General features: G+C 39.9%; 2 protein-coding genes across 4 annotated transcripts in view; both read right to left on the reverse strand.

Moving 5' to 3' along the window:
- magi2b (membrane associated guanylate kinase, WW and PDZ domain containing 2b) overlaps positions 1-5,365 on the reverse strand; it is a 61,994-nt gene extending 56,629 nt beyond the window's left edge. For all 3 annotated transcript variants that reach the window (XM_076264747.1, XM_076264746.1, XM_076264745.1), the window contains exon 1: positions 4,866-5,365. In XM_076264747.1, the coding sequence (XP_076120862.1) occupies positions 4,866-5,163 (298 nt within the window). In that variant the 5' untranslated portion in view covers positions 5,164-5,365. The remainder of the gene's footprint in view (positions 1-4,865) is intronic.
- A 6,897-nt stretch (positions 5,366-12,262) lies between these two features.
- On the reverse strand, positions 12,263-20,167 carry gnaia (guanine nucleotide binding protein (G protein), alpha inhibiting activity polypeptide a). Its single transcript, XM_076300540.1, has 8 exons — positions 20,050-20,167; positions 17,603-17,645; positions 16,583-16,724; positions 16,230-16,387; positions 15,823-15,951; positions 14,534-14,663; positions 13,375-13,528; positions 12,263-12,453 (listed from the first exon to the last, which is right to left on the reverse strand). Exons 1-8 carry the CDS (start codon positions 20,165-20,167, stop codon positions 12,263-12,265), a joined length of 1,065 nt encoding a protein of 354 aa, XP_076156655.1.
- Between the last annotated feature and the right edge of the window lie 284 nt (positions 20,168-20,451).

Genomic DNA, 20,451 nt, shown 5'->3' on the forward strand with positions numbered 1-20,451 from the left:
CATCTAAAGAAATAATGTTTTTTAGACACTCACAATGAATGGCCTAATACGCCTCTAGAACGTGACAAGGTGTCTAGATGTGTCACTCCCTCTGTGCTTTAATGAGATCATAATTAATACTAAGATTTGTAACCCTCAATGGCCAAATCACTGTTCACAGAGTCTCCACAGAGCAGACTACCTTCATGGGAGATAAACTTCAAAGCCTGTACAAGGCTCAGAACAGATGGACTCCTAAGTAGAGCAGAAAAGTTCTATTTATGACGCTTAGAGACTCCATCTAACCTGTTTTGTCAATGCTCCCTTGTGGATATGCTCTCAAAACAAAGGTAAAGCGCTTGCTAATTTTTTATTTCACATTTAGACATACGGGACAGCATACTGCTTATTTACTGACACATTTGATATCAATTGTTATTCCAGTTGGTAAAATCCTAACACGTTTCAACTTTGTCTACATATTACAAGCTCAGAACGTTCCTGACTTTGCGCTATATTTTAATATTCAAAAATAAACAGGACAAGCTTTCACACAATGCTATAACCATGTGTGCATGCATTCAGATTCACAATGATGTATGAACCTACAGGAAATAGGCAACTACTGTAGGACAACCCCAGCAGTCTATGGTTATCAGGTCATGAGCTCCTAAATACAAATGATTTGTGTTCCTAAACACACCTATCCAAATGATACATGTTCCTAAATACACCTATCCAAATGATACCTTTTTCTACCTTTTAGATTTTGAACAATCAAAATGAATCAAGTGATCATAGCAAAGATGGTGTTCAGCACTACTGCATCTAGGGATGTAACGGTATGAAAATTTAACCTCACGGTTATAGTGACCAAAATTATCACGGTTTTCGGTATTATCACTGTATTTCTAAAAGTGTGTTCAATATGTTCAGAAAGCACTGATAGGCCTACACAAGCTGAAATAGTTTCAAAAAGTGTCCTGTTCACTTTTTTCTTCATGTTTAAGCTATGTGCTTATAGCTTAACTTACCCTACCATAACTTGCAGTTTGCTATTTCTGTTATTTGGATCCAATGAGTGAGACCAAAGTAAGTGTTCTAAATAAAACTTTAGGCTACTGTATTCTCCTGACAACGTGAGTGGAATGGATTTAATGTGGACGCGAACATAAAAAGACGCAGAGTGGCTACATGATACAGTGCACATTTTGTGGTGAAAATGTTCCGCCTTTATAAAATCAGGGGTAGCCTAATCCGAATCGTAGTTAAAACCATCAATTAGACAACAGAATCAGTAGGGTACCAGTTTTATTTCATTGTACCAGGCCTACTGTGTTTCAAAAGCAGGCTCGGATGTAGCTGGGAAGGATTAAACACACTGTTTCCACACCGCGGTAATCAACCGTGATAATCATGATATTTGAAAAGAAAGCGGTAATTGTTATCGTCAACATTTTTATCGCGGTTTACCATTATACCGGTAATCGTTACATCCCTAACTGCATCATACAGGATCACAAAAAAACATTCACAAAATCCAAAGGCAAATTTGCACTCCAGCGGAGTGCACTGAAGATGTGGAAAAGCTCCCAGACTATCCTCCAACGAACATCAATGTAAAAAGGAGCACTCACAGTCAGATTAACTCCTGATGCGTACCACCTCACTGTATAACAGACAACAGCAATCAGGTTGTACATTCAAAAAATGACCTAATTGACCCTTTTCAATTTTCACAGGAAGGTAAGAGGACAGCTTACAGTACACAAGTATAATGCTGTTGTTCAAAAGATATGTTGTTCAAAAGATATGTTGTTCAAAAGATATTGTTCACTTAAATAAAAAAAATAATCCCAAGCGAGTCTCACCAGTTAGTCCCTTGAGATGTAGTCCTACTGTAGATACTCTTTCGCTGCATATGTTACCATCCACCATCGTTTGCTATTCATCCCTTATTTGGGGAAATCAAACTGCTGGTGGATTTTGCCCTAGTTTGATATAAATGACATACTTCCAACTCCTGCTTCCCCCATACCAAGCCCCTTTTTACCACTACTGTGCCTACAAACCTTTTTCTGAAATTCATCCTTAAGACCTGATATTCATTATATGATCAACTTTGTAGAAGAATTACGATGTGGCAGTCTTTATTGTGATGCTTTAGGGTGATATAAGTAAGACGTTTAGTTTAAAATATATTTAAAAAAAAAAAACAGTTATCATTGGTCTAGCCTCTCTCATAATAGGATTATGTAGCCTAACTCAAGATACTACAGTGAAACTGAGCAAAAACAGCAAGATATAAGTCAGCACTGTTTTGATTGTACCCTGTGACATGTCAATATATGAGTAAATATTAGCATCACTGCCTGTTCTACTTGTGTGGTTTCTGCAACACAGAGGTGCAATGTCGTGTAATCCTGAATGACCTCATTTACATCAAACCCCTGTGTCTTCATGCAACCACATCTGCTCACACAATCTCACAACTGTAAAGCTACTTGAAGATAGTGAGTCTCATAGACAGACCTTGTTACACCCACAAAAGTAAGACCCCAAGTGTTCTCCTATACTCAAATAGCTGACTTCAGAGAACGCACTTCCACAGATAATGTAACACCAATATAAATTTCTTATGGACATGAAACTGTATCCTTCCCTAAATTATCAGACTGTAAAGAAATCAGTAAAGTTTCAATGTCACCTTCCAATCTGATCCCCAAATATCAACTCACTCTGAAGGCGGTCTGGCCCAGAGAGTACATTCCTGAGGAGGCTGCGGTCCTTCAATGTGTGCAGCAAGCTCCTCAGGATGTTCTATCAGTCTGTTGTGGCCAGCGTCCTCTTCTATGCAGTGGTATGCTGGGGAGGAAGTACAAAGAAGAAGGATGCTGGGCGCCTTGACAGGCTGTTAAGGAAGGCTGGCTCTGTAGTGGGAGCTGAACTGGAGTGCATCACTTCAATATCTGACAAAAGGACCCTGAACAAACTGATCAACATCTTGGACAATGAATGCCACCCACTCTACAGCACTATTAAAAAGCAAAAGAGCTTGATCAGCTGGAGATTTCGCTCACTGACTTGCGCAACAGACAGACTGAGGAAGTCATTTGTCCCCAGGGCCATTGAACTGTTCAATGCATCACTAAAGGGAAGAGGAGAGATAGACTTCTCTGCTTAGTCTGTCTGCCTCTCCACCCTCTCCATGTTTGAGTACTGACTACCCACTACTGCTTTACTACTGTTTTACCACAGCCTAATGTTTTTACTACCGCTTTCCTGCTACACTGTTTTTCATGTTTTTCATGCTATATTAGCACACATGATCAATGGCTTCTGCTACAATAATACTGAATGGCTGTAACCCTATTACCTCAACCTGTTTCTGCACTGACGTAGTTTTTATAGTTTTTTATATTACCTTGTCTACATTATATTATACTTTGCTCTCCTATTTGTCCATATTATTTATGCTGGTCTCTAGACCTTATTATTGCACTGTTGGACTAATGCTGGACTACTTGTTGCACCTTCACCATGACACTCACTCTCCGAGCACCTTACCGTGCACACTTAACTTAAGGACTATTGTTGGACTACTTTTTGCACCTTCACCAGGACACTTACTCTCTTGAGCACCTTACCATGCACACATAACTAAGGGACTCCTGTTGGACTACTTTTTTGGCACCTTCACTCTCACTCTCTTGAGCACCTTACCATACACACAGAACTACTGTTGGACTACTTTGCACCTTCACCAGGATACTCACTCTCTTGAGCACCTCACTTTGCACACAGAACTACAGGCCCTGTCATTACAAGCGTCTCATACTTGACCACCCTTAAGCACACTGTTTCTTTTACATTTAATTTATATAGTATTTTTAGTTTTGTTAGCTTTTCTTATCTCCTACTGTCTCTATTGTACAGTGGTGTTTGGTTATATGTTTATACTTATACTTATATTTACCATTTGCTGTAAGTGCATGTTGTGTGTGATGTCTGTATGCTACTGAGACCCCCTGAATTTCCCCTTGGGGATCAATAAAGTATTTATCTATCTATCTATCTATCTACAATTTCTCCATTGACTTCACAATACACAAGCCAGGGCCCATGCATGCACGACCTATGGGTCCTTTAGCTGACACTAAACAGTCTAACACACACACACACATACACACAGGTCTTCTGGTAGGTCTTGACCATCTGTGATTGCTTACAGCAATTGTACTGTGATCTTACAGAGTGAGGTGTCAGGACCCAGGTGTAGGCTACATCAGCTTGATCAGAACACCGCTATCTGAATCTGTACTCAATCTCTGCTGAGCTACCCTTATAGTTGATGGAACAACATTGCAATTCTGACCGTGTATGATGTTTTTGACTATTTCTCTAGTCAGTATGGCCAATGTGAAGATTCCCTGACGCCAAGCAATGTAGGCCTACTGGATCAATGAAAATAGCCAACAAATGTGGATAGCACGCCTCCAGCATTTCCACTAGGCATGTATCTCTTCCAGTTGAACACACCCCCAGTGCGTAATGACATGAGAGCTCTGCAATTCAACAACCAAAAGCTTATTCCAACGGTAGCCTACCCACTGACAAAAATGCAAATGTGATTCAGCAAAGACTAGCCCCTTACTCGTAAATATATTCATTGAAATGTATCTTGAATGTGCTGGTTCACATAATTTGTATCAGCTGCCTAACACATCCTCCCTCATAAACATCTCATCAATCGCGGTGACCGTAACGATAGCTAGCTTCTGTGTTCTGTATTCTACAACAGCAGCTCAGTAGACTACACAGTCAGGTCAGACATGCATACCGCCGAGCGGCGGCGCAGTAATGTTTACGCTGTTTTGCCACCTCACCTTGCCTCACACACTTCAGACGTACGGGATCTTTGCAGTGCTTGATTACGGCATGTACATCCCTGAGGGTGAGCCCGGCCACCGGCGTGTCGTTGACCTCCAGAAGAAGCTCGTCCTGGGACAGTTTACCGCTCTGGATGCCCACCTTACCTTGTTTCACTTCACCCAAAAATGGAAACTGCCCATTCTCCGCGCCCCCTTTCAAATCAAACCCCAGCTCTCCCTCTTTACTTCTGGACAGGACCGTCTCGTGGACTTTGTTGGTCCAGTGATTTTTCTTCTTCAGGCTCTTTGACATCGCTAAAAATGACTAGCCTATAAACATGCGCCCATAGGACCGTCGCTCATGCCCGCCTAAGCGTTGCTGGTCTGGTCTGTCACCAGTCCAGGGCCCTTCAGTTCCAGTAGGCTGCCGCTGGACACCAGTGATAGTAGGCTGTCCATGAAACATGCAGCCTGCGCAGATGACTCGGGGCTGCAATACGCCACGGTATGGTGGACCAGCTTCACACGCGCAGAAACTAGCCAGTGACCCGGATGTGATGTCTGGAGGAGGGGGGAAAGCACGTTCAAGCAAAAATGAAAAGCAGAGGATGAAGTCAAATTGTACCACGTCTATGACACAACCACATGCAAGAAGGTCTTTGACGTAAATTATAATCATTTGCGCAACATCATCTCCACTGATCCCGACTCTGAGCCCCCTGATCATCCCCCAACACACACACACACACACACACACACTCTCTCTCTCACACACGCGCACACACACAATTTTTCTGAAAATATTTTATTTAATTATTTTGTTCAAGTAGCCTTTACTGGCTAAATTAATTTCCTTCCTCATCATCTATCCTTAATCTATTTAATTCATCTATTCAATTCAATATGCCATGGCTCTCCCTGCATCACACCAGTGAAACCAAAGAAATGATTTCAGTAATTTCAATGAAAGCTCTTAAAAAGGACTTTCATCTACATTTGATCAGTGACAGTTAATTCTGAAAACTCTAAATACAATGCTGCCTTATTGGTGCTGATACCCTGTTAAGGACAAAAGAACACATCACAACAAATGACAATATTACTGCATGGTATATTTGCCTTATTATGCTCATGTCACAAATAATAAAATTGACAGAACATGACGAGTCACTGACTGACTACATTTCTGGTGTAATGTTGCACTGTTTTTTTATGTACAGAATAGCATCGTAAACATCTTTATTCACTACTGGGACTCAGTACAATACACAGGAACGTCATCCACACCCTAATGAGCTGTGTGTGCTTATATGACAACAATAAGATTCATTTATATCAATTGATTACCAAAAATATAATGTGAAATAGTGTTCTGCACCAACCCTCTTTTGATACACTGACCAACAGGTATTGTGCTCAATTGTGGCTGTCAATAGGCTACTGTAGTAGACTATAATAACAAACAAGCTCACTCACTGCACAGAACTGCAGTCTGCTCCACTGAGTTGCACCACTCTGAATTACAGTGCTATGAACTGCAGCTGTGCCATTTCAGCCGAGCTCTTGACCCGGTGTTTGTTGGCATGAGGCAGGTGAGAACACAGCAATGAAACTCTTGTATGAACCAAAACAACTGGTCCCAGGTGGCGAGGGAGAGGTGATATAAGTCAGCTTCCAAGTGAACCCCAAGGTAGATCAACTGTATAAACCAGGTGTTGGAACAGAATTCAACACACTTTATGTGGGTCATGATCTTTCACTGGAGAGCCTAGAATTGTAGAAACAAGATGAAGACACTGACATTTAAACCGATGTTTCAATTGGACATATTAATGCTCCCAGCGTTATTTTTGAGATATGTTTTTAAATTTGCACTCAGTCCAAAATTCAGAGAATGGGGAACCTAAACAAGCATCCTGTTGCAATGGTATTTGTACTTACAACCTATGGAACCAATTTGCATGTAATGCAAATGCAATTTCAGCTTTCTCTTGACAGCTGTCATGTGCCACCAGCTATATATCCAAGCATAATGAGGTTATTAACTAGCTACCTCTCCAATTGTGACTTTGTTTGTGTAATGTGGACATACATTTGAAACCCCGTTGATTTCATTCAAATTGTACATAAATAGCTAGAATTGAAGGAGAGTCCATCCACTATTACTGATGGATAATGGAATGCTAAAAAACATGTGACAGATGTGTGTATTGATCATGTCCTTTTGTAGTCCTTTTGGTTCCATTTAATAATTTCATGTGCAGCACAAGCATAGAAGCACAAAGTGCTTTACAGCAGGACACAACAGGACTACTCAAAGCCAGGCACAGAAACAACAGACTACATTAAAAACCAAAAAACAACTTAAGTCAAAAGCACACAAGTAATAAAAGATAAAAGCATGGTAAAAAAATAACAAAAGTTCATAAAATGGTAGAGCTAAAGAGGTAGGCATTGCATGCACATGGGTTTTAGGCTGTGCTTTGTGATCATTATGTGTGAACTGGGGGGATCTTCCACACAATTATAATAACAGAGGGGAAACTCATTATGCATTTCTTTTGCATGTATGTGCATACAGACAATTCTGCCCTTCCATATTTGCCATTGCCCTGCCCTTACATTCTGCCCTTCCATGCGTATAATTTGTTTACCAAATCATCTAATTAATTAGGCTACTGAATGAAAGACCTATTTTATATAATCAACTTTTGTCTACCTACAAAGGTTGGATTTTTCCTCATTTTTTAAAATTAAGGCATTAAGATCAGATGATTTTTAAATGTATGTGTATGCTAAGGTTATGTAAACTTATGAGCACAACTGTAATACATATCTCCATTACTTCTAACTATTGCACCTGACGTTTAGGCTGCTATTGTGGGTTTGCTTTTATTTGTCACACAAGCTGAGTTAATTATATTCATGGACAGGGTCAATTGTAACATATACTTTCTTTCTCTTTTTACAGACACCTCACTTTTACTGCCAAAAGGACCATCAGAGCACCTCTCCCTACCATCTACTGTATACCAGAAGAGTACGGACAAGGGCCCAAAATGTTTTAAAGGACATTTCACACCCAGACCATGGACTGTTTAAACCACTGTAGTCAAGCAGAAGTCTCTGTTCTCACTTGAGGCAGGTCATTGAGAGGGGGCGAGTGTCACTGCGTAAGCCCCCTACTGCAGGCGAGAAAGCCATGTTGATTTGAATATTGATTGATAAATACAATAAAGGCCATGTAACAAATTTTATTGCCTGTCGTATATGAATTTTCATGGTAAAGTAAAATAAGTCATTGGGATTTAGCAGGTGTAATTCAAAGTAAATAATGTAATTAAGTGTATGTAAAATTAATATGAAATATTATTTAAGTTAAAGTTGCACAATAAGCTCAGTGTTGGTTATGTAGGACTATCTCACGTTTAAAAAAATTACATAAATCACAGGGTTAATTTTAAAAATAAAGGCATAAAGCCTATGGAAAAGCAAATAAAGGCATACACATAAATGCCTGCGAAATTAGCTGTGCCTGGCAGTATATGGGCAGTATATGCGTAGTCCCATGTTTGACATATCAGGGGATATATGGGAACAAGAACAAGAGGTGTCCGGGGTCATATAAGTAGCTAATACTTGAAACATGGATCATATCAGGTGAGAATATGAAGTCTGGATATCTTGCATGTCGTCGCAGTCCCATTTAGGACTTTTGATATGCTCCTGATATGGCAATTGGCACTAAAATATCAGGAGCATATCAACCAATATATTTCCTGATATTACACATATCAGGAAATATATCACTATGAATATTCCCTGATTCAGAGCCTTTTCACCCAGTGATGATTTTGCTGTTTCGGCAAACTAAGTCAGGGAAATTGCTGTGGGAGAGATTTAACCAGAAGAGGGCAGTGACATCCTTAGATTGTACTGATGGGATTTAGATTTGAATATGTGAGCTGTCCCTTGGAGCACAATATCAAACCTAAGTTCAATCCTGTGCACAGATCATTGTAAAGCAAAATATTCAGCTATACGTGTGTTTTTCAGTGTACAAAGATAGACAACTATTAAACAAAGACAGAGGTGATAGAGTATTAGCCTATTATCGATTTGGTTATATTGTATTATTAAACCCCACTTTTACTTTTTAATTTATCTTATCAAACCAATAACATTGCATCAACAATGGTGTTTTAATGACTATCACTTGGAGTGCCAAGGGGAATTGATAACAGCCCACTTCTTTACAACTATTGTCCTCTTTTCTAAAAATATGCACTTTCACCTGTAATATTGCTGTGTTGTCACACAAATCTATAAGACTGTGGGCTTTATCTCCTGAAAACATGGTTGAAGCTTAATATCAAATCTGGATCTCTGAGGCAAATGAAAAGTACCGGTAGTAGAAGAAATTGCAGTTTAGTCTTCTTTCTGACACTGTTGTTGGTCAATCAGCTAGACCTGCATGACCTGCACAGTGAGGCGATATAACTGCACTAGACTGCAGCTATGGGAGAGTTTAGATTGCTTCTCTGTCTCAGCTGAGCGTCTGGTTCGTTAGCACACCCTGGTGACCCTGTGTGGAACTGCAGCTGCACTGAGCTTTGCAGCCTTCCCATAGTCAGCCAGTAAGTAACATCTATGGTAGGCCAGCAGAGGGTTTTCATGGTTCACACAACTCATGAGTGTGTTTACAGGCCATGAGTACCTAGGTGGTACATGTTGATATTCACAGACACGGCAGTCACCAACTACCATTTTCAGGACCAACTGCTGAGGTACTTCATCCTTGGAGGCTTGGTCACCTCCCCTTCCCTGTGGATTCCACAGATCGGAATCAAAGTGTGGACAAAAAAAAATACAAATGGCACAGCCCAATAATTTTCAACTGCATGAGTTTCTTTATAGACTAGTGTGTTTGGTTATACAACGGTGGTAGATGTTTTTAGATGTTTTAGGTGGTAGATGGAGGCGACAGCACAGTACTATAAATTTGCCACTAACTGTAGCTATGGGTCTTTGCCAAAGTGAGAAGAAAGCTTACATCAACTAGTGTAAGAAACATGATGTAATTATCTATTTATAAAATATATCACAAGACATTGTGATGTATACTATGCTAATGTTAGCATCTCTTCCATCAAAAAACATACCAGTATGTGATGGTTACACACAAGGATGGTGAGGCAATTGTCAACACACATGATTTCACCACCATCGGATGGACATATCGGACAAAAAATTGAGATTAATTTTCTTATGTGCAGTTCCTAAGGCAAATGTGAATTCTAGTTTTGCTTGGAGTCAAACAAAGTTAACTCTTTGGGTCAGTAGAAATAATCTAATGACCAGTCTCTCCATTTAATGTCCTGTACATGAAAAGACAACACAACAATGCACAATATAAAAGACCTTAACTATAGGGGCCCAAACCCTAACCCAAAATCTAATATTAACCCTAGTGTTACGGATGTAGTAGAAAGTAGAATGTTCATCATGATTTGGTTCCTCTTAAGAGCACTCACCACAAGATGACTAAGGGCTGTATTTTGGGTCACCAGCGCATGGCGTAATACTCGTTATTCACCCGCGGAAAGTTGAATTCGGTATTTTGCACGTTTATTTTTTAAGCATTGCGCCCAGGGGTGTGGCAATTAACAACCTAGGGAGGGGACTCGCGCATTGTCTAAAAATCGCTATCATACACCACCTAAACCTGGTCAGAAGTCAATGGCGAGTTGTTCATATGCTATTTTAAGAGCGCATGTCAACAGTCATATTGGCAGGTGCACGCACCATCCTTCTATCATTCATGAACGCACACCAGCGCACGTGCATGCAAAGCATTAAATTGCACGATTACAATGGGAAACATAATTAGAATAAAGATATTACAAAATACTGTACATCTCATGATGAGTAGTTATTCACCATCATTTGCAAATTGGTAATGACGGTTAAAAGTGATTAGGGGAGAGGCGAGAGACACGTATGGAGCACAGCTGAAGACGCACTGTCACGAGATATAAGCAACTCCTCTGCAGGATAAATGTTGTTTTATTCAGTCATTTGAGCAACATTAGGGTAAGTGTTGTTTTTTCCAGCCTATGTTTTCGATGGTAACCCATTGTCAGTCAATAGTGAAAGTAACTGCATATAACTGTCTTGTCGTTGACTGACTCCTTGGTGAAGTTTCACTTTGCCAATGAGTTCAAATAATAGACTAGTGCAAATGCGTGGTTTGCTAGGTTTTAGTAAAGCATGGTTTAAGAATGACTATTCCATACGGTCTCGCAAGCAGCCTCCTTCAAATGCGCCGTTGAATGCCAAAATACCGATGCATTTATTTGACATATCGCGCGTTGCGCCGTTAAAGGGAATGACAGATGTCATTCTCATTGGTTTAAAATGATGTTACGCCCCAAACACACCCATATGACTGATTACAGTTTTTCTCAGTCGCTTTGGTGCTATTCTCACATCACTATTAACATTTGCACAGCAGTTAGTGCATTTCTCAAAACAATTAGTGCAAACTGCAAAACCTAGTGGATGACCTGCAAAAGCACGTCACTTGCTCAAAATGGATAGTCCATTCCTCAAAAGCACGTATTCATGTCAATGAAACTGTCAGTGTCATCAAAATGAGAAGTCTTGACACCATCGTTTATGAACAAGATAGTCAAATGGCTTTGTCATGTTTTCATTATGACAGTTCTCTCAGTGTTTTCCAATGCAAAAAAGGGCAGAACTCGGTGACACTACCTGAACATGCTCAAGACAGCACTATACAGTACTTGTACAGCCATTTGAAAACTACAGTAAAGTTACAGATTGCTGTAGTTAGGGGAGTAAGTGAGTACACTGAAGACACTGAATATGTACATTTTTACGGTATGCTCTTTGCAATTCTACAGCATTGTGACAGAATTTGATAACTAGTTCAACAATTTTGTATGTAATGACTCAAGCAATGAAATGAAGACTATTAGTTTTATAGGGAACGACTATTCAGTATCCATAAGTATAGTTCATTTTGACTGACATGACATAAGCAAATGATAATGTTAAAAAACAGCAGAGAATTGTATGAAAGCAACTGATACATGTCCAAAAGCATTTGCAATTTGTTCAGAGGAAGGAGAATTTGCTACTATGATGTGCACAAATGACTAAATGTTGTGGAGGTTGAACTAATAGTTATGATAATTTTCATTCTGATCTGCAAAAAGCACCAAAGCGACTGAGAAAAACTGTAAAAGACCTAGGAACACCTTGTTACGCCATGCGCTCCACTTTTGAGAACGAAACCCCTCCCAATGTGAACTGGACATCCTACTAAATTTGAATAGATTTTTGACGAGTGACGATGCACTTTAGAATGTCATGATAGGGCCCTAAATCTAGAAGAGACCACAATCTTTCAAGTTGTTCTTGATGATAACATCAGTGACAGCATCAAAGACAAACTGCACATTTTTGGTATCTGTTGCACAAGTAAAGTGACTGTAAATCTCTTTAGTGTCTTTCCTTTTGTTTAAGTCCTCAAACTGAGACTGGATAAAAGCAGCAGCCTCCTCATATGTGTTCCCTCCTGAAAAGCACAAGATGGTGGCATGTTTAGCAATGCTAGCTAGTACAGTATGTTGACATGACACAGACTATTGTTTACTCAAATTCAGAGAGACACACAATGTGTCACATAATAATAATAATACAGTAATGGCAGTTTGGATTGAATACCCATCAAATACACATGTTCTAAGTTGATGTTAAAACTGTCAATTTTATGTCAGTGTGACATATGTCAAACATCTGAATGACATTCTTTGGAAGAAAGCACTTTTGCATTAATATAAAATTACATCATAGCCTAGATATTTCAAGGGTATTTGGGTTTTCTTGTTATCTGATAATAACCTGACTGGATGACAGGTGGTGTCAAAGTGTGGCAACTGCATGAGTGTGGCTCCAAGAGGCCGTAGGTTCCAGTGACTTCAGAACAGCTAAGGGGCTTTAATTGTTACAGTAGGCACAACACTAAGCGTAGAATGAAATGTGGTCAACGTGGGATGTGCTGGGTTTTACAATGCCAACAAATGTGATTTAGCCAATCATGATCAAGGACTGGAATTATCCATTTGAGAAAAGTTGATAATTCAATACTAGGCCTATATACAGGAGTTGCAGGGTTGGTTGCAGTAGTACTGTACATTATATGCAACTCAAAATTAGCATATTCTTAAAACCTGTGGGTTATGAGGGTCATACAACAGACATGTTTTTGCATTTTCCTTTACTGTCAATTTATAATTTTCACAAAACAATGTCAAACTTTTTTTCCCCATCATGAATATATTTAATTTATAGTAGAGCTCTAAAACTCTGATCACTGGGAAATGAGTCTTCTCTGATCTCCATTGCTGCAATGCTCTACAACCAATCTACTACTGAACTATGGCTATAGAGCAAAGCCATGTTCTTGGGTTAGATACGAGTAAATGATTTAGCTTACCTGTGTACTCTGGGTAACAGATAGTGAGAGGACTCCTTTTGATCTTTACTTCAAACAGGTCCTTCTTATTGAGAAACTGGATTATGGAGGTCTCAGTGAACCACTTGTTGTTGCAAATGCTTTCGAACAGCTTCATGCTCTCGTGCATCCGGTTCTAACAAGGTCAAAATGAGGAAGATCAAGTCAGCATAGTTATAAGTTGCTGCTGCATTACAAATAGCTATCTTATCTTATTATATCTATCTATAAAAGCTATTATATCTTGTTACAGTTTTTCTCAGTCGCTTTGGTGCTATTCTCACATCACTATTAATATTTGCACAGCAGTTAATGCATTTCTCAAAACAATTAGTGCAAACTGCAAAACCTAGTGGATGACCTGCAAAAGTGCATCACTTGATCAAAATGGATAGTCCATTCCTCAAAAGCACGTATTCATGTCAATGAAACTGTCAGTGTCATCAAAATGAGAAGTCTTGACACCATCGTTTATGAACAAGATAGTCAAATGGCTTTGTCATGTTTTCATTATGACAGTTCTCTCAGTGTTTTTCAATGCAAAAAAAGGGTCAGAACTCGGTGACGCTACCTGAACATGCTCAAGACAGCACTATACAGTACTTGTACAGCCATTTGAAAACTACAGTAAAGTTACACATTGCTGTAGTTAGGGGAGTAAGTGAGTACAAGACACTGAATACGTACATTTTTACTGTATGCTCTTTGCAATTCTACAGCATTGTGACAGAATTTGATAACTAGTTCAACAATTTTGTATGTAATGACTCAAGCAATCAAATGAAGACTATTAGTTTTATAGGGAACGACTATTCAGTATCCATAAGTATAGTTCATTTTGACTGACATGACATAAGTAAATGATAATGTTAAAAAACAGCAGAGAATTGTATGAAAGCAACTGATAAATGTCCAAAAGCATTTGCAATTTGTTCAGAGGAAGGAGAATTTGCTACTCTGATGTGCACAAATGTCTAAATGTTGTGGAGGTTGAACTAATAGTTATGAGAATTTTCATTCTGATCTGAAAAAAGCACCAAAGCGACTGAGAAAAACTGTAAAAAAAACACTGTAAATGCAAAGTGTCTTCATTTACTAATACTAACATATTAACATAGTGACAAGCTCATGGAATGTTTACCATTTCCTCATCTTCAGCCAACACCAGGTCATAATCACTCAGAGACACACAGAAGATGATGGCAGTCACCCCCTCAAAGCAGTGTATCCACTTCTTCCTCTCAGACCTCTGGCCCCCCACATCAAACATTCTACAAGAGTGGACAAGGGAGGTGTTATACTACAGACACATGTGCAGCCCCTGTCCATTCATACAATACAAGCAACACATTAAAGGTGACCAGTTGCATTTCACTACCAGATGTAGTATGTGGGCAAAAAAGTCCATAGACTTCAAAATGATCTGTGACTGCATCTACTGCAACTATTCAAATGTGCAGGCTCGAGACTGAAGAGTAATACTCCTCTAACTTCCTCTATTAGGGGTTGGAAACATTTTTCCTATAAAGGGCTATTCTAATGTTCAATAACATCATCAAAGTGTCATTCACATTTTTTGAACACATACTGTATCAGACTGACTGCTCTAATGAAATGTCTGGAACTGCTTCTCTTGCAAGGCTTCTGATGTCAAAAGATGGCTTGCATAACAATAACATTGTCTCTGTCAGAATGCAGTCTTGTGAAAGCTGTTTGTTATGTACCCAAACTCTGTTGAAGAGTGTTTATACAAGCACACTGACTTTGCAACTCATTGAGTTTAGAATGTTTTAAGCTGTGTTCAAGCTCAAGATTAACCTTTTTCATCACTGCTCATCAGTGCATCTCCACAAACTAGGAACACTGGTTTGCCCCTTATATCAACAAAATATGTCACCTGACTGTACTATTAGATAGATAGATAGATAGATAGATAGATAGATACTTTATTGATCCTCAAGGGGAAAATCAAGAAAGGGGAAATTCAAGTGTGTGTATTATGTGTAATTACATGTCACTCTTATGTCGATACTGTCAAGTAAGGTGTAACCAAAGAGTTTTATGTTTTTTCTAAGCTGCTTTTTTGTATTTATGAATCGAACCAGAGGCCAACTGTCTTGCAAAAGTTGTCATCATCATAAGTCATCTTGAATTTCCCCTTGGGGATCAATAAAGTATCTATCTATCTATCTATCTATCTATCTATCTATCTATCTATCTAAGTACATTTAGATCAGAGTGGGGACTCTGTACGACATACTGTAGGATGGGGACCCTGTAGGACATTCTGTAGGATGGGGACCCTGATCTAAATGTACTTCTGATGATGACAGCTTTTTAGCCGTGTGGGTCTCTTGTCATTCCCTTGTTCCCATTAGGCACCAGGTGCATGCTGGACAGGAAAATAAGCCCCTGTGCTCATGAGCTCACTTGAAGTGCAGATCCTTGAAAGTAAAGTGAGTCTCCACGATGCCAGTAGTCTTCACCCTGCTCCGCAGAACATCCTGCTGTGTGGGGACGTAGCTGCCACTGGCTATCCTGTCCAAGTCATTCAGGTAGCTAGAGAGGGTGGGCAGGGAGGAATTAGGGGAGAGAGGAGACATAATAGTGGGTGATGAGAGGGGGGTTGAAAAACTGGAGAACGTGAAGTACACACACACACTGTTCTGTTCCTTTCAGATATTACTGTAAGAGTTGAAATGTTATTTGAGTTTGATTTTTATCTTGTTCTAGTACAGCTCACTGACATGAATTAGTCAAAGAAGAGAAGTCACATGCAGACAGAGAGACAGCGATGACATGGGCCTGAGCCCATCAGCACAGCGCCTAAAACTCACTAGCTGGCTGAGTCATTGAGCTGGTACTCCCTTGAGCGGAGGAAGCAGGACTGCACCCCTCCATCGTTCCACAGGCGGCGGATGATCCCAGCCAGCTCTCCAGTCATGTAGCCTTCCTCTGCGGAGCCCGCCAACACACACAGCTGCTGAGCATCATCCTGGACACAATGGCGCCACAGTCACATCTCTTCATGATACCAAGTTGGACAAATAGCACATTTTAGATATGTGAATTCCCCATTAATTTGAACACAATACATTTTTAATACAATTGTGCATGCATAACTAATAAAAAAAAAACACTAATCCTTAACATACATCACCCTCTCTTTCTGTGCAGAAGGCCTACTCACCTCTCTGGCTGGGTCAGCAAAGTCTATCTTCAGCCGCTCCATGGCTCTGACTACGGCTATGATGGACTGGGTGGTGTTGCTGTAGACAACTGCTTTGTACTGTTTGCACTCCTCCTCTGAGTAGCCCGACTCATGAATGATTCTATCCGAGACACATGACACAAACACAGTGAAACTAGATGTACCGCACACAATAAGTATAAGTATAAATACTCTTTTGATCCCGTGAGGGAAATTTGGTCTCTGCATTTATCCCAATCCCTGAATTAGTGAAACACACTCAGCACACAGTGAACACACAGTGAGGTGAAGCACACACTAATCCCGGCGCAGTGAGCTGCCCGCAACAACAGCGGCGCTCGGGGAGCAGTGAAGGGTTAGGGGCCTTGCTCAAGGGCACTTCAGCCATGCCTACTGGTCGGGGTTCGAACCGGCAACCCTCCTGTTACAAGTCCGAAGCGCTAACCAGTAGGCCACGGCTGCTCCTAAATATATGATCGCCGCGCAGTCCTGCTCATTCTCTCCGCAAAAATAAATCATGCTAGTCAATTTGTCTCCATCTCCTACTCTTGCAACTTTTGTGTGAGTGTGTGTGCTTTTGTGTATATGTGTGCTTCTGTGTGTGTGTTCGGTTGTGAGTGTGTATGTGTGGGTAATGGGGTGTGTGTGTGTGTGTGTGTGTGTGTGGGGGGGCGTGTGTGTGTGTGTGTGTGTGTGCGTGCCTCTGTGTATGTGCGTGCAAGACAAAATTGACACAAAATTACTGAATAAATAAATAAATAGATGAATCCGAAAGGAAAAAAAACTCTGACTAAACCTATATGACCGCCACTTCTCTAGTGCGGCAGTCATAGTAAGAGAACCACATGCTTGACAGCAATGTAATAATAAAGTAACAAACACAAACTGCTTTTGCAAATAGAACAGGGGGTGTTTTAATTAGGCTACTAGCCAATGGCTCTGCAAGTAATCCCAGGTATGCCATCTTTGAATTATCAAGTTGATAAATGTTGAACTTACTTCATCTGTTTTACAATGGTACTTTTTCCTGATTCACCCGAACCTGGGAAACAAACAAAAAGAGGAACAAAGATGCTAAAATAACAGATATCCAAATAATTCTAAGAAATTACAGAAATTCTGACAGATACAACAACAACAACGTCTGGGGAGCCAAAAACTCAAGGCACTGTGGCACTGATCCCTGGCAAACGTAAACTCCTGTCTGCCACAGGGGCACACTGTAACAAATGATTGCACCTTTTGGCTTAAATCTCAGAAATTATTTAAAATCAAGATATATTATTTCTTGCACATTCATCAACTCCACCCAGATCTAATTGATTGACCCACCTAGTTTTATCCGCATTTTTCATTGTTTTGACTTTTTTGCATAAAATATAGATTGGTAACATCTTCAGAACCTGCTAATCACAATTATTCAAATAATTCTGATATGTCAAAGTGGTTCTAGGACATGAGATGACTGAATTTGACTGTACTGCTGATATCTTGAGCCAAACGTTGGTCCTAAATTTTCATTCTCGATGTTCAGAGTTTTATTGCTTGATTCATCCTTGTATGTATAATGTATACCTTTTATGACAGTGTTTTTCAGTGTCCTTGAGTGTATAAATGCTGCATGGCTGCTTACTCTGCTAATATATTTTTTTGTATCCTCACAGATGTATGTATGAATGTATCTGCCTGCCTGATTCTCCTACTGTAGCTTCTCCTCCCCTCCTGACAGGTGTTGTCCTTTTATGTGTGACTGATAGACAGAGTGAAGGGGAGAGGGAGGAAGAGGAAGTATTTGTTTGTGCTTGTTGAGGGCTGGAAGACAACAGCATAACGGAACTTATTAGATATTGAACTCACTGAACCTATCCTGCTGGAACACTGTGTGTGTGTGTGTGTGTGTGTGTGTGTCTGTGTGCGTGCGTGTGTGTGTGCGTGTGTGGTTGGTTGGTTGGTTGGTTTATTACACTCTTTTCTCCTTTTGGCAGCCCTGTTTGATTTACCTTGTGTAAATGTGTGATGTGTGCAATTCAGGTGTTCTGTTTTGTTCTGGTGTGCATAATGGAAAAGGCCTGGCTCTTGCGTCTATCAACCGACAAACATTGTGCTGCATCAGTAATTCAACTTTTCTGGCTTTAAACCCAACAGTCCTGACTTTATTGTTGGAGATGTTTTGGAGCAGTCTCCATGGCAGCAGAATGCACCATTTCATCTGAGCATGCACCATTTCAATTACCCATCTCCACTGAGGCATCTCATTCCTTAGAGGAATCCACGAGGCTGCCATTTAGAATCTCACAGGACAAAAACATACGCATATACACACCAGGACTGCCTTGCCTAAGCAACTCTGCAGGGTAACACACATTACATGACACAAAGCTCCCACACAACAGAGGTCAAACATGGATCTTAATAGGCCCGAGGGGGAATGGGTTTCTGCTGAGGCCAGAGCTCCAGCTCCACCTCCCACAGGCTGCTGTTACAGCAACACACACAACATTTCTGCACCAGAACCAGCTACTGAAACCCATACAGCACACAAAGATGTCAGCTAAAACAAAAACCAAAAGAATAATTGCAATGCCTCTATTTCACTGAATATAACTTTTTGACTGTGCAAGTATTTTACATGTGCAAACCAGGTGTGGATATTAAATAACAAGACAGCTATTACAAGTATATCCAAGTTATATGTGTAAGTTATAACAGTATAACCCAGATCAGAAATATAGCTTTGACATCTATTTCAGGATTAACAGTCAATTGTGTGATCAAAGAAAGAAAATGGAAGGAAAAAAGGCTATATGCCTCTTTCATTGCAGAGGCCATGTTCTAAGTTCCCACAAACTAGAGATGCTACAGAAACACACGTTCAGGTTTGCTCTTATTTCACAGTTATCAAGATGAAAACTGATCATTATTAAATTAATTGTTAAAAATAATATTAATGCATTCTTTCCTTTTATTGATCAATTAGGACTTAGGACAATTACATTGAACCACCTTACAGACAAAACCTTCTACCTCCTGTAAAACAAAAAAATACTTTTCACTCTTTTTGCATCATATGAATTAGGCTATTTAAATAGGATGATTTTCAAAACCCAAACATACTACATTAAAAATAATCAAACGAAATCGAACTTTAGTCAGCATATTCATTTTCCCTTTTTGTTGTTACACTGCACTTTTGACGTTTGTGAGTAAAAAAAAAATGAACAAATGCAGAAGTTTAGTAACCTGCTTTACCAATAGTTTTCCAAAACACAGCAGGCCCACGTATTATTAGCACTTTCTGATGCAATGAGATATTGGCTACTTGAACGCATGTCGATTTGTTGTAATATAAGATACTGTAATATAAGATAACTGTTGACCAGCCACAGCCACTTAGGCCTACCACACAACCATAAAAAATCAAACATCGTAGCCTACTCGATTCTTACCCAGGAGAAGCAATTTAACCTCTCTCGATGCCTTGTCTCCGGCGTCCCGTAAATTTTTGTCAATCATTTTACTCCTCTCCTGTGCCACCTTGTCCTGCACCGTCAAGGCACACCCCATCCTCAATTGGTTTCTAGGGTTGTAGGATTGATGAAGTTTGGAGGTAACTTCGACAATCGTGCTAGCAATTGGACCTTCTTAAGTAGCCTACACCGGTGTTAACACAAAACATTAAATCAAATGCGTTCTTTATGGAAGCCAGAACAGTGATATCTCATCTGTTTCTGATGTAGCCTAGATAAACACTAACGCAAGTTTCAATCATAATTTCAAAACATGAACGATCCCTTATAGCCAAACCACAATATCGACTGCACCACACAAATACAACCTCCTCCACCTAT

The sequence above is a fragment of the Alosa pseudoharengus genome, unplaced genomic scaffold (genome assembly GCF_046254945.1).
Source record: "Alosa pseudoharengus isolate Yale_2024_CS ecotype anadromous, Long Island Sound unplaced genomic scaffold, YU_APseudo_1.1 YU_APseudo_1.1_scf_10, whole genome shotgun sequence".
Taxonomy (NCBI): Eukaryota; Metazoa; Chordata; class Actinopteri; order Clupeiformes; family Clupeidae; genus Alosa; species Alosa pseudoharengus.

Bases quoted from the DNA above. Each gene is read 5' to 3' on its own strand.
- gnaia (XM_076300540.1), bottom strand. From the start codon at position 20,167: ATGGGGTGTGCCTTGACGGTGCAGGACAAGGTGGCACAGGAGAGGAGT. The intron at 15,952-16,229 runs GTGAGTTTTAGG...CACCCTCTCTAG, and splicing joins CTCAATGACTCAGCCAGCTA to CTACCTGAATGACTTGGACA. The intron at 14,664-15,822 runs GTGAGCTCATGA...CCACTCTTGTAG, and splicing joins TTCAAGGATCTGCACTTCAA to AATGTTTGATGTGGGGGGCC.